Source organism: Neofelis nebulosa, chromosome 3, assembly GCF_028018385.1.
Source record: "Neofelis nebulosa isolate mNeoNeb1 chromosome 3, mNeoNeb1.pri, whole genome shotgun sequence".
NCBI classification, from domain to species: Eukaryota; Metazoa; Chordata; class Mammalia; order Carnivora; family Felidae; genus Neofelis; species Neofelis nebulosa.
The window spans coordinates 64,480,892-64,496,008 of record NC_080784.1 but is presented as its reverse complement, the minus strand read 5'-3'; the positions used below and the strand labels follow the sequence as shown (position 1 = coordinate 64,496,008).

Sequence of the window (15,117 nt, the reverse complement as noted above, 5' to 3'; positions counted from 1 at the left end):
TATTTTTCAGTAGTGTTTTTAACTTTTCTTCAAAAAGATCTAGGTATTTAGTCTTTTTTGTTGTTATTATAAATGGGGTCTTTTTTGAATTGTATCTTCTAGCTGGTAGTTGCTTCTATAAAGCAATAGATTTTTACATATTAACTTTGCACCCAGTCACCTTACTGAATTTGAATTCTCTCATTTCTGGTTTTTTTTTTTTTTTTTTTTTTTAAATAGTTTTCCCAGTAGGTTCTTTGGAGTTTTCTGCATCTTCAATCATGTTATCTGCAAACAGTGTTAATTTTATCACTTCCTTTTCAAATTATATAGCTCCATATTGTTTTTCTTATATACATGTTTTGTTAAAACCTCTAGAATAATAAGTGTAGACATTCTCATTTCTGATGTTACTGGAAACATGTCTGATATTTTCTACTGATTTTCTTTTCTGTAGCATTCTTTTCAAATGAAAATCTTATGCAGAATAATGTTTTTGTTTTTTTTTTTACCATTTAAATTTGAATTGATATGATTACATTCTAATCAGGAGAGAGAAACCAAGCAAATGAGTAAATTATATCATACTGTAGGAGATAAGTACAGTGGGGGATGAATCAAACAGGGTATAAAGGAAGAAAAATTTTCCCTTCTTCTCTTCTAGATTCTTTGGCTGGTCTGGTAACAGAATGGGCATAAGACAGATTAACAAGAAAAAAAACAAATTTAATTTCATACACACAGGAGCCCCATAAAAAAGATGAGACTCATAGCAGGAAGCCTTTAAACCTTTTAGACAAAGAAACAATACATTTGTGAAAAACTGACAAGACAAAGGGGTTTGGGCTTAGGGATAGTAAACTGGGGTGAAGAATTATCAAGACTTGTTTATACAGTCTCTTTAGCCTTAAACCCCATCTCTGGTCATAAGGATGCCTTCTACCCTCCTCGTAAAAGGCACACAGCTTTCACATGGGACATTTATAATCTTTCAGGGGGGAAAGGGGAGGGTCAGAGTTTCTGAGAGGGTCACTGTTTCTCAAGTATCTTTAATTCAAAATAATCAATAAGCCAAAGTGGCATGTTTTGGGGTAACAGTGTAAACCCCTACGAGGGTAAGGAAGATAGAAGATGGTGAGTATGGGGAAAGCTGTGGTTTTAAATAGTGGTCCAGAGCAGGCTTCACTGAGAAAGTAACATTTAACCAAGACTGGGAGGAAGAAGGATATATGTAAATGGCTAATTCTAAGTAGAGGGAACAGCAACTGCAAAGGTCTGAGGTGGAAATGGGTCTCACAATCCAACAATCACAACGTAACTGAAACAGAGTAAGTAAAAGAAGAGTAGGAAGAGAGGAGGGAAGGGTGGGAGGTGGGACAGATTCTCTAGAGTCCTAGAGGTCAATGCCATGCTTTGGTTTTTACTGATAGGGAACCGTTAGAGTAACGTGATGGATGTTTTAGAAGAATCTCTTTGCTACTATATTAAACACTGATGTTTTGGGAGCAGGGCGTGTGTGGCAGTTGGAAGCCAAAAGACCACTTAAGAGACTATTAAAATAATCCATGTGAGGATGATGGATTCTAGATCTATTTTAAAGGAAAAGCCAGCAGGATTTGTATATAAGACTGTATATAGGTGTGAGGGGTGGAAGAGCTGTCACTATGGAGACAGAAGGCTGTGGAGGACAGCCTGGCTTTTGATGTGTTATGTTGGCAATGTCTTAGATGTTACCATAGAGGGCTAGATGAGGGAGCTAGGTATAGGAGTCTGGAGTTCAAAAAGACCGGAGGTACACATTTGGGAGTTGCCAGCTTGCGGATTGTATTAAAGACACAAGTTTACCAAGAAAGTGAGTCCTGACGGAGAAGAAAGAGGCCCAGGGGCTGAGCTTTGGAGTACACTAACAATGAGAAGAAAAGGAACCTGCAAAGGAGAGAGAACAAGAAGCCAGTGAGGTCGGAAGACAACCAGGAGTTTGCAGTGTCTTGAAAGCCAAATGAAGATGAATCATGGAGGGAGTGCTTGGCTGAGTCTCCTGCCGCTCACAGGCTAAGGAAGAGGAGACCTATGCATTCATCCCCAGCTCAAGCAATACAGAAAGGCCTTCTTGGTAACCTTGACAAGAACAGTTTCAGTGGAGTAGTAGGGCGAAAAGTAAGACTAGATTAGAGAAAACGTGAAGAGAAGAATTAGAGACAGGCTTCCTTGGTTTAGAAATAAAACAATTAAAAATAAATAAATTAATTAATTTTAAAAAAGGAGCAGGGAGGTGCTTGGGTGGCTCAGTTGGTTAAGCAGCCAGCTTCAGCTTAGGTCACGATCTCATGGTCTGTGAGTTCAAGCCCCGCGTCAGGCTCCATGCTGACAGCTCAGAGCCTGCAGCCTGCTTCAGATTCTGTGTCTCCCTCTCTTTCTGCCTCTCCCCAGCTCGCACTCTGCCTCTCTCTGTCTGAAAAATGAATAAACATTAAAAAAAAGAAAGAAACAATTTTCCTTAAGAAACCTAGGTAATGTTTTGAGATTTTTGTGATTTGTGATTGACATATTTTCAAAGTTTGTTTCCTTAAGAATTTAAGACTTCTAAAAGCATCTCTGATCAAGTTGTGAGATCATTAAAGTAAGTCTTTTCTGTAAAGAGGATGGAGGAAGAAGAACATAAAGTTCATTTCATTTGTCATTTGATTTTCTGAAAGGCTATAGTACACAGAAGTTAAATTTTCTCTGTAAGTCATAGTAACATAAGAGTACTCCACAAGGTCTAATTTACAGAATAATCGAATTTATCAAACCCAATGGTTGGTTTATTTGTCTACTGTGTTTAAGTCCATCTTTCCTCTACTCCCACCCCCCACACCATCATTAGCATGCAGATTCCATGAGAACAGGAACCTTCTCTGTCTTACTGACCCCTGAATTCCCAGCACCTAGAATACACTCGGGCACATGGTCAGTTCTGAATTAAATGCTAAGTGTTAAATGAAATGAAATGCATGTTATGGAGACATTTTGGGCTGTAACAACTGGGGGTATGTAGTGGCATCCTAGAGACAGAAATACTAATAAACATCCTACAGTTCATAGCATAGCCTCTCAAAACAAAGGCAATCCAACTTGAAATGTCAATTTCAAGTGACAAGGTTGGGCATGCCTGGGTGGCTCAGTCAGTTAAGCGTCCCACTTCAGCTCAGGTCATAATCTCGCAGTTCGTGAGTTCGAGCCCTGCGTTGGGCTCCGTGCTGACAGCTCAGAGCCTGGAGCCAGCTTCGGATTCTGTGTCCCCTCTGCCCCCCCTGCCCCCGACCCTCTCTGTCCCTCCCCTACTCGTGCCCCGTCTCACTCTGTCTCTCAAAAATAAATAAATGTTAAAAAAAAAAAAAAATAGTGGCAAGGTTGGAGAATGCTGCCTTAAAGGAAAAAGAATTAGCTTGATTCATGTAAGACTTGGGTCTGAATCCCTGGAAGAAGGAAAAGGACCTTCAGAAGCTGGGTATATTAAAATTCACTCAAGACACTGCTGGCTCTCACACAAGGAAACATCTGATGTGGCTTTTAGGGATGCATTTGTGTGAACTTTTTCACCAGGGCTGCAGCAGATAAAATCTAGGCTGCAGTGTTTGAAGAGATCATAGCAGAAGAACACAGAACAATGAAATATTTCCAACAGATAGAAACTGAGGACTACCCTTATATATAAAGTGAGATTATGTTTGTTAAGAAAAAGAGTATTCCAGGAGAATAATAAGCAAAAGACCTGATGATATATACAGGTCACGAAAGATTGATAAAAGGTCAAAGAATATGGGGGAAAACACTCAACTTCATTAGCATTCGAGGAAATGCAATATGAAACAATGACATATATATATATATATACGTATATACATATATATACGTATGTATATACATATATATATACGTATATATATATGTATATATATACGTATATATATATATATATATATATTTTTTTTTTTAACCCATTGGAAGGGCTAGAATTAAATATAGACGGAAAACACCCACAGGTGGTGAAAGTATGGGACAACAAGCAGTATAAACTGGTACAATTCCTTAGCAGTGGGATTTCAGATCTTTTTTTCCTTATAGTTTTCGATAGTGCTCTTTTAAAAAATGAGCTTTTAACATATAAGTCATGATGCTATTGTCCTCTGAAATAAAATCCCCAAATTACAGACATCTATGTTACACATATATATACATATGTACTTTCAATAGAATGCTATTATACTTGCCCTAGTTCAGGGCCAAATCTTTCTGCCATCTACTTTTTCTCCACCTTGTACTACAATCTGATGCTCTTGAAAGTAAAACTGACTCTGTCACTTCCTTGCTTGAGACTCTTCATCGGATCCCATTCCAGGGCGGGCCGCTCAGCACAGAGAACAAGAAGGTACTCTCCCAGATCTGATGCTGTCCGCCTCTCCTCCCATGTCGTGCTTCACACTCAAGTGCACAGCGCTTGTGATCTCTGCAGCTGTTTGCCTTGCTCCTTTACTCATTCATTTGCCTGGAATTCCTACAGCCCCTTCCCTGCCAGGGTGCCCTGGCCTGAAGTTCCGATAGTTCCTTGGACTTATAGCCATTATTTCACTTAGCACAGAGCCTAGAAATCCTAGTCCTCTTCCTCCTTACAAACCAGGGTCTCCTTAAGTTTTGTGTCTGCTGTGCCACCACACCACCTGCCTGGTGAATAGAATACTTAACATTTAAAGTGCTTTGTTCATTATCCTGTTTTCCTAGTTCCGATACTTCATCTCATTTTTGCTCATTGTTTGGTACGTTCATGATTGAGTTTAGAGAAGTCTTTGCAGTTATACAGACATCACATCAGAATCTAAGCATCCTAACTTTTTAACTGTATCTTTTTCTGTAAACCAAAGTTCATCCTATACACCTTAGAAACTGACTATAGATCCAAATGAATTTAAATAAGAATCGTCTACCACTGGTGTTTTCCTTTTGAAAAGGAAAATAGCTGAAGGCTGTTGGACATGACTGCCAACTGACCCATTAGCTGGACTTGGACAATCGGAGGCTGCTCACCCCTCCCCTGTCCTTGGAATAGACGTTCTGCCCACCGTCTCACAGTGGGAGCTGTTCCGAGGACACAGCTTTGGGAGAATAACGTGCTGTTGAGACCTCCGGATGGTATATGAGGCCAATTAAGGCCTCTTTATAAACTTAAGATTCTGGTGGGTGGATACAGAGATCTGTTTACCTGACAGCCCGCCTCTCAAGCCAAGCCTTGTACACAAGTTCCCTTGTTCATTAAACCTCCTACCTGCCAATCTGGAGTGCTCTGCCCCTCTCTGGTTGCTCTCTGATCTCTATGTGGGGCCAGTTTCAGATTATACCCAGGAAGCTCCCAAGGAGGCTGCAAACCAACAGAGGCAGTTTATGGCTTCTGCCAGAACACAGAGACAGATTTCCAGAGAAGGCAATGACTTTGAGATAGACTTATTAAAAAGGAAGGAAAGAAAAAGAAGAAGGAGGAGGAGGAGGAGGAGGAGGAAGGGGGGAGGGGGAGGAGGGAGAGAGAAGTCGGGAAACTTGGATACAATCTAAATCTTAAAAATATAATTTCGGCTTTAGTTTGTAGATGTTGTCATTTGGGGATTCAAGGGTATTGCCTACAGGGGATATACCATCACCTTTACCTTGGTAAAAAAAAAAAAAAAATTTAGAATGGTCCAGTAACTGCTATATCTAAGGGAAGCTTGGTGTTTGGCCTCCATAAGTACCTGGATGGGTTTTCAAATGAAATATTTAATATTTAAGGGTTTTCAAATGAAATATTATTCAGCTAGTGACCAACATACATAATCACAAATATCCCCTCTCCTCATATTAAGCTTTCTAGGGCAGTATATAAAGGTGCTAATAGCAAATGGATAAATTAAAAGGGCAAACTAGGAAAACTGGGGAAATAATGCCCTTTACTCATAAAGTGCTTCATTTTCCCTGGAGAATGAGATAATGTTTAATATCTATATAAGTTTATATGACATTTTATTCCTATAATTTAAAAGCATAATCCAAGGGGCACCTTGCTGGCTCAGTCGGAAGATTGTGAGCCTTTTGATCTCAGGGTCGTGAGTTCAAGCCCCACATTGGGTACAGAGATTAATTAAATAAATAAAACCTAAAAAAAAAAAAAGTATAATCTAAGACTAAAAAAGGTCCTTTTTCCCTTTTTAGACCAAATTAAAGTCACAGAACATACCTTTCTTGATCTAGTCAAGGCACAGTCAATACTGAAATCTATGGCAACTTCTTGAAGAAGGGTAAAAATAAAGATGGGGGGCGCCTGAATGGCTCAGTTGGTTGAGAGTCTGACTCCTCTAATTTTGGCTCACGTCATAATCTCAGTTCGTGAGTTCGAGCCCCATGTTGGGCTCTGTGCTGACAGTGTGGAGCCTACTTAGGATTCTCTCTCTCTCTCTCTCTCTCTCTCTCTCTCTCTCTCTCTCTCTGCCTGTCCTGTGCATGTCCCCCACCTCTCTCAATAAATAAAATAAAAAAAATAAAGGGAAAGTTCTCAAGTTTTCTCTTAAGTATTTCAGTCGTTGCTAATGAAAAGTACTGCCGATGTAACAAGCAACACTGGTCAGTCTAACACTGGTCCATGTAAACTCAGTATCTTATTTCTGGAGAATGGAAAACTGTAGGAGTTTGCATAGGAAATCACCTAGTGAGATCTTGGTCCTACAGTGAGGAAATGCTTCATAAAAGCTGCAGCACAGGTCATGCTGTAATCCCAAAACACATGAGCATGTCAAGTACATGACAAAGCTCTGAAGGGGGAAAAAACATAAACCACCAGAAACAATGACTTCTCTCATCAGTTTAAGAATGCAAAGAACTTATTTGATCAAAACCCTGTTTAAAACAGATTATCGAGTCAGACTTCCTCTATATAAATAACCAAATTATTACAGGGTTCTAATGTCATGTGGTACAAGCATTGAGCGAGGAGGTGTTTAAATCATACTTTTGATCCTATGATAAACCAGGCAGTTAAACAACTATAAAATGTGCAAAAACAGACCTCCTTGAGTTACTGATGAAGTACCTTTCAAGTGACCCGCAAGTCCCACATATTGAACAGCCACACAGGTGAAAATGAAATTCAGGTTTCCAACAAAAATTGTCAAATGTTATCTGGCAAAAGCTGCAATTCCCCAGGACAGCTTGTCAGTCAGTCTTACGTTACTCTGGAGTCCTCTGCACCTGCTGTCTTGGCCTTGAGTCTCTCACATTCTACTAGGTGGAGAGTCTAGCTCGGAGGAAGTGAAAGTCAACAACCGTTTACTCAACAGGGCATTGTGTCGCTTCAGGTACGCTATTATGTCTCCTTGCTTTTCAACGATGTCTTCTAGGCTTGAAATAGTCCTGCAAACAATCAGGATATTAATGGGTTGCACAAATTCACCAATACTCATTGGTCTCTTTGCAAATGGGTCGTAATAGTTTTCAGTACAGCATATTGTATTTGTGACTCTTTCTTAAGATATTTTAAGCCAAGGCAATATCCCAAAATAAGATTCTTTCATTAGACTTGGTTTCATTACAGTTAAATGGAATTAAGCAAATGGAACTTAATTCTAAAGGCACATATGCATGGGGGTGCCTGTGTGGCTCAGTTGGTTAAGCATCCCGCTCTTGGTTTCAGCTCAGGTCATGATCTCACGCTTCATGAGTTCCAGTCTGCTATTGGGCTCCATGCTGACAGTGCAGAGCCTGCTTGGGACTCTCTCTCCCTCCCTCTCTCTCTGCCCCTCCCCCCTCATCTCAAAATAAATAAATAAACTTCTACCAAAAACAAACAAACAAAAAAGGCACATATGCATAATAATAAACTCCAAGCATTAGAATGTTTTCTAAATTTCCAGGGGAGAAAACTTTTTATAATTCTCTCTCTAGTCTTTTACACCCCACCCAAAGCCTACCTGAATCCAGTCTCCGAGGTTATATTGCTGGGGTAAGCATAGATTTTTTCTTCTTCAAGTACATCAGGCTGTGGCTTGGCTTTATTAAAGTTTCGAATTTTCACTAAAATAATAAAGTCATTGTCAGGTTAGATAATTATGAAAAAAAATGTATTTCCACTTATTCAAATTACATTAATTGGCTATGCTTTTCAAGTAAGTTAATATGGGTAAAAATGCTTCATAAAATGAATAAACAGGTTTGTTTACTGATGTACTCAAACCTTTGAAAGTCTATGTGCCAGGCCTGTCCTAAACACTGGGTATACAGACAGTATTGTTACTATTGATAATAATAATAACAGCTATGATTTCTTTGTGAATTTAAAACACAGGCGAACTATTTTACACGGAATGTCTCATTCAGTTCTCAGAACCATCCCCTGAAGTAGATGTTCTTATTATGCCTACTTTCCACAATAAAGTGAAGTCCAGGGAAGTTAAATTAAGTAGCCAGGTCTCCCAGCCAAGTACTAACCGGGCCTGACTCTACTTAGCTTCCAAGATCAGACAGGAACAGGCACGTCAGGGTATGGCTGTAGACAAGTAGCGAGGTTTCTAATCCAGGAACCAAAACTTTGAAGCCTTCACTGTTGATACTACCCTATAAAAAGAGCTACTAGTCCAGAGAAAAATACAGATGATAAGTCTACATTCCAAGGCAGTATGAAAGAACCAAGGGGCGCTTGGGTAGTTCAGTAGGTTAAATGTCTGAGTTTTGATTTCAGCTCATGTCATAATCTCATGGTTTGTGAGTTCAAGCCCTGAGTCGGGCTCTGTGCTGACAGCTCAGAGCAATCTTGGGATTTTCTCTTTCTGCCCCTACCCTGCTCATACATGCTTTCTTTCTCTCGTACAAAATAAATATACGAACGAACAAATGAAAGAGAAAGAAAGAAAAGAAAAGAAAAAAAAAAAAAAGAAAAGAACAAAAATCAAAGCTTACACAAGGAGCTGTGACAGCCCTGGAAAGCTGCCCCTTAACTCAGCAGCAGTGGGATGGGAGGGAGGATCATGGAGAGGGAGGAGGGTAGGGCTTGCATCCAGCCTTGAAGAAAACACAAGAACTAATCACACAGACTAGAGGAGTAGAGAAGAAGGGTGTTTTAGGTGCAGGAAGAGCCTGAACAAATACTTAAGACCTTGACAAGGTGTATGTGTGTATGAGGGGGTGGAAACGTAGGTAGGGAAGATATGAGTGACTGGTGTTGCCGTGCCAAGGCATTAGATTTGCCCTGAGAGTAAATGCAAGTTATTGAAAGCATCTCGTCATCATCCCTGAAGAGCAGGGATGAGTAGGGCCAGCTCATGGAGAGCCTTTTATGCCACAACAAGATTGCAGATTTTCTTCCTCAGGCCGTTAGAAAACACTAAACAGGGGTGCGCCCAGGTGGCTCGGTCCTTTAAACATCTGACGCTGGATTTCGACTCCAGTCATGATCTCACGACTTGTGAGTTCAAGCCCTGAACCAGGCTCTGCACTGTCAGCTCTCTCTCCCTCTCTCTGCTTCTCCCCTGCTGGTGCTTATACATTCTCTCTCTCTCTGAAAAAAAAAAAAAAAAAAAAAGGAACTTAAAAAAAAAAAAGGAAACTCTGAACAGGGATGTTGTTAATGATTTGAATTTACCTATGAATACAATTATATTAGCAGGAGTAAGGAATACAAATGAAGAGGACAGAGGAAGGGAATTGTCCACACAGGATGTGATGAGTGTCTACTTAAGGCAGTGGCAGTGACAGAGGAAAGGAGACAAGTTTGAGAGGCAGACAGACTGAACAGTACTGATGATTGATCCCTGGGAGAGTAAGGTGGAAGGAAGAATCCAAAACGATGTCTAGGTTTCTGATTAAAAGGTGCAGGCTGATCCTGCTAGCTGAGATGGGGAGGAGGGATGGGATGGGGAAGGTTTGGGAGAAGAGAAAGATGTTCCACCTCTGCCTTATTGGTACACTGGAACACTTGGATGGAAATTATCACTAAGCAGATGGATGTAAAGGTTTGGGTGGCTCTGTTCATCTGAGGGCTGCCCATGAGTGTACAGATGGTAACTCTGAGTATGTAGGATGAAAAAAGACGAGGGAACACCAAAACCTACCAATATTAAAGAAGTAAAGAAAACGAATCTGCAAAGGCAGGAGGAGCATGAGGAAAGCGCAGTCACTGTTCACTGCCACAAAGATGAAGACATGAAGAGGACCCAGTGGATGTGGCAGTTTGGAGGCCACCCATGAACCTGGTTGTCAGCATGGAGCCCGACACGGGGCTCGAACTCCCAAACCATGAGATCATGACCAGAGCCGAAATCAAGAGTCAGTCACTTAACCGACTGAGCCACCGAGGCACCCCAAAACTCACTACTGTTTAAAATCATTTAGGTATGGAGAAGCAAGAAAAATCCATATATCAGGGAACCTATCTTAAATTTTCCATGACACCGAACAAAAGCAACATTTGTCTCTAGAAGATATTCCCTAAATCTCTCCTATCAGAACCTACAGTACATTTAAGGGAACATTATAATTTAAAAAGTTAAGCCTACTATTGACGACGTGGAGGTAAAACAGTCATACTTGAATCTTCTAAAGCAATTCAATATTTGCAGAAACCCGAAGTTTATAATTATTATCATTATAAACACTTCCCTGTGTAAACCATCTATTTACTTTACAGGTCTGAAATACCAATTATCAGGTTTTGTAACATTAGGAACCATATTATTTGAGATTTAAACAATTTTAATGGCATTTTTATTCAGATAAAAATTTAAAATTTAATGTGAATGAAGACGAAATATGCCATTAAGTCTTAGAGTATAGAATAAAGCAATTCTTTTTAATTAGGAAGACAATGGATTAAAATAAATGGAAAAGAATAAAATAAAATTATTTTAAGTTTAGGTTCCATGCAACTGATATATTTGTGTCCAACTGTGAAAATGAATTCCAGTCAGGATTTTTGGAACATCTGTTTCCTTTACCTCTTAAACACTCTCAGGTTTTTGTCTTTTTGTTTTTAACATTGCCTATTTTACTTATAATTAATTAAAAATGCTACAGCAAATTCTTTCAAAATGGTACAATAGGGGCGCCTGGGTGGCTCAGTCGGTTGAGCGTCTGACTTCTGACTTCGGCTCAGGTCATGATCTTGCGGGTTTGTGAGTTTGAGCCCTGTGTCGAGCTCTGTGCTGACAGCTCAAAGCCTGGAGCCTGCTTCGGATTCTGTGTCTCCCTCTCTCTCTGCGCCTTCCCCGCTTATGCTCTGTCTCTCTCTGTCTCTCAAAAATGAATAAATATTAAAAAAAAATTTTTTTTAAAAGGTACAATAAATCCTAGAGAAATAAATCTTGGACTACATTTTAACAGTATTAAATTTCCTCTTATTTACATGATGACATTCAAATGGTATCTGGAATATGATTGTTACCTCCTTGTATGTCATAGACCATTCCACAGGTATTACAGAAAACACTTTAATACAAGAAGTCTTGGACCCTCGCAGTAAAGAAAAGTTGTAGAGATACTGGAACATAACATGCCAGTTCCATATTCAGATCTAAACTATCACCTCATTTACAGCATTTGACAGATGTGTTTAGAATGGACCTGATCTTAATCAATAAAGTAATTCAATATTCATTTGTCACATGGATCACTTTACTGACACAGCAAGCTGTTTCTTATATATTGGAAAATAAACCTTACTTTAAAACTAAAGTCTCATTCTTTTCTGGGAGGTTAAGTGGGTATGATACTTACTTACTTACTTACTTACTTACTTACTTTAAAATATAACTTATTGTCAAATTGGTTTCCATACAACATCCAGTGCTCATCCCAACAAGTGTCCTCCTCAGTGCCCATCACCCATTTTCCCCTCTCCCACACCCCCCAACAAATTTATGTTTTTAGAGTGAGGGACAAATGTAATCCTCTACATAATTTGTCTCATCGTTAGCTGATAACTACAGAAAAATTTACAAAGATCAGTCAATAATGGGACATCCTTCACATTTACAAACTAGTCACTCCATTCACATTCTAAGTACTCTTCTATAGGCCTAAGGGTATGCAAACAAAACAAAACAAAACAAAACAAAACAAAACAAAACAAAACAGTAAAATGAAACAAACTGAGACCGATGTGATTTTGTCCTTCATAATTAGAGAAATGATCTCTTTCAAAATGGACAAGATATTTTATTGTCACAAAATAACTGTTGAGCAGTGCCAGAAAATTAGGTACTTTTTTTTTTTTTACCTTTAAATTTCATATTTTTAATTTACATCCAAATTAGTTAGCATATAGTGCAATGATTTCAGGAGTAGATTCCCTAATGCCCCCTTTATCCACTTAGCCATCTCCCCTCCCACAACCCCTCCAGTAACCCTCTGTTTGTTCTCCATATTTAAGAGTCTCATGTTTTGTCCCCCTCCCTGTTTTTATATTATTTTTGCTTCCCTTCCCTTATGTTCATCTGTTCTGTGCCTTAAAGTCCTCATGTGAGTGAAGTCATATGATATTCGTCTTTCTCTGATTGACTAATTTTGCTTAGCATAATACCCTCTAGTTCTATCCACGTTGTTGCAAATGGCAAGATTTCATTCTTTTTGATTGCTGAGTAATACTCCATTGTATATATATATCACAGCTTCTTTATTCATTCATCCATCGATAGACATTTGGGTGCTTTCCATACTTTGCCTATTGTTGATAGTGTTGCTATAAACATGGAGGTGCATGTGTCCCTTTGAAACAGCACACCTGTATCCCTGGGATAAATACCTAGTAGTGCAGTTGCTGGGTCATAGGCTAGTTCTATTTTTAATTTTTTTGAGGAACCTCCATACTGTTTTCCAGAGTGGCTGCACCAGCTTGCATTTCCACCAATAATGCAAAGGAGATTGAAACAATGTTACAATGTAACAATGCACCAATGTTAATGTGAGCCATTCTGACAGGTGTGAGGTGGTATCTCATTGTGGCTTTGATTTATTTCCCTGATGATGAGTGATATTGAGCATTTTTTCATGTGTCCATTGGCCGTCTGGATGCCTTCTTTAGAGAAGTGTCTATTCATGTCTTTTGCCCATTTCTTCACTGGATTATTTATTTTTTGGGTGTTGAGTTTGATAAGTTCTTTATAGATTTTCGATACTAACCCTTTATCTGATAGGTCAGTTGCAAATATCTTCTCCCATTCTGTCGGTTGCCTTTTAGTTTTGTTGATTGTTTCCCTCACTGTGCAGAAGCTTTTTATTTTGATGAGGTCCCAATAGTTCATTTTTGCTTTTGTTTCCCTTGCCTCTGGAGACGTGTTGAGTAAGAAGTTGCTGTGGCCAAGATCAAAGAGGTTTTTGCCTGCTTTCTACTCAAGGATTTTGATGGCTTCCTGTCTCACATGTAGGTCTTTCATCTATTTTGATTTTATTTTTTGTGTATGGTGTAAGAAAGTGGTCCAGGTTCATTTTTCTGCATGTTGCTGCCCATTTTTCCCAGCACCACTTGCTGAAGAGACTGTCTTTATTCCATTGGATATTCTTTCCTGCTTTGTCAAAGATTAGTTGGCCATATGTTCGTGGGTGAAAATTAGCTACTATTATGGACAGATTGTACAGCATGCCAATATTGCAGCAGGAATGACATCTAGATTTTTCCAGGGCTTCAATTTTTTTCTGTTAAAAGTATCCTTCCATCTATTTTTCATGTTAACGTATCTAAGGCTTACTTTAATTTTACCACTGAGAGTTCCGAGAGAGGCAAAGAGACAGAGAGAGACAGACAAACAGACCAACCCTCAGACAGCTCTAAATTTAGAAAATGGGTTCATAAATAGTTTATCCTAAAGGAAGTTTAGGCTAAATGCAGTTTTGTACACATTATTTATTTACTTACTTACTTTGTATTTTGTTGTTATTATCATTATTATTATATTATTATTATTATTATTATTATTATTATTATTATTATTATGTTTTAGCAGGCTCCATACCCAGCAAGGAGCCAAACACGGGCTTGAACTTACCACCTAGAGTTCAAGACTTAAGCTGAGATCAAGAGCTGGATGCTTAACCAACTGAGCCACCCACATACCCCTGTATTTCTTTTCTTTTTTTTTTTAAAGCTTATTTATTTATTTTGAGAGAGAGAGACAGAACACAGAAATGGCAGAGAGGCAAAGACAGTGGGAGAGAGAATCTCAAGCAGGCTCTGCACTGCCAACGCAGAGCCCAATATGGGGCTCGAACCCACGAACCATGAGCTGAGGTCAAGGGCTGGGTGCTTAACCAACTGAGCCACCCAGGTGCCCCTGTATTTCATTATTTTAAATTTAATGCCAGAATTACATTTCAGTTGCCTTTGAGGAAGCAAATGGTTGTGGGTTTTTAAAATTCTTTTGTTTTTGTATTTTTTAATGATCAGGCATTACTTGAGTTGACCAAGATTCGTTGATGACACATATTTAGAAGCGTGACTCGTTGGTATCTTCCTGTTGGTTTGAAATTGAGGAAGTCTGGATGTGGTCAGCAACGAGAGGTAGAGGTGCTAAAGAGGCTCTCAGCTACTAGAAACACCCTGCTGCAAAGATAACAGCAAACTTCCCACTATCAGGGATGGAACAAGCAGTTAAAGGGGTCTGTCCCAACTGTGTAGTTGTAATTCTCACCTGTGTAAGTAAGCAGACATGTCAGGGAGCAGATGAGTTCCAGGGCCAGGATGGCCAGGATGAGGTCAAGATACAACCTGCTGGGCTCCGGGAAGGAGTGCTGCACGCACAGCACAAGGAGAAGAGCCGTGTTGCCTGAGGAGGAGAAAGAAACACAGAGTCAGCAGAGCGCAGAGCCGGCCCCAGGGCAGGCTTACAACGGGGCCACTTACACTGAGCAGTCAAGGGAGCAAAAGGACAAAAGCCCCAAATTGCTGCTCTCTTGAGGAAAAAAACCCCAACCCGTCTGAATTAATGATGCCCCATAATACTTAAAAGCTAAGAAATGATTTTTTGCTTTATAAAATTATTCGCAATGGCATATGCATTGAGTCTTGTGTGCATTTGAGAAAGGATGCAGTTCGTAGAACTTTGCATTATCCCAGTTCTTCAGAATCCAGAGGCACGAGGACCCTGGTCGCCC

At 39.5% G+C, this 15,117-nt stretch overlaps 1 protein-coding gene across 2 annotated transcripts in view; it reads right to left on the bottom strand.

Moving 5' to 3' along the window:
• Positions 1-3,958: 3,958 nt before the first annotated feature.
• Positions 3,959-15,117, bottom strand: part of TMEM192 (transmembrane protein 192) — a 31,590-nt gene continuing 20,431 nt past the window's right edge. Inside the window, exons 4-7 of one of the 2 annotated variants that reach the window (XM_058720966.1) lie at positions 14,655-14,789; positions 7,950-8,052; positions 7,209-7,392; positions 3,959-5,374 (exon numbers count right to left, since the gene is read on the bottom strand). In XM_058720966.1, coding sequence (XP_058576949.1) covers positions 7,254-7,392; positions 7,950-8,052; positions 14,655-14,789 — 377 coding nt within the window. In that variant the 3' untranslated portion in view covers positions 3,959-5,374; positions 7,209-7,253. Of the gene's footprint in view, positions 5,375-6,831; positions 7,393-7,949; positions 8,053-14,654; positions 14,790-15,117 lie in introns of those variants that run through there. The other variant, XM_058720964.1, reaches the window with a different exon arrangement.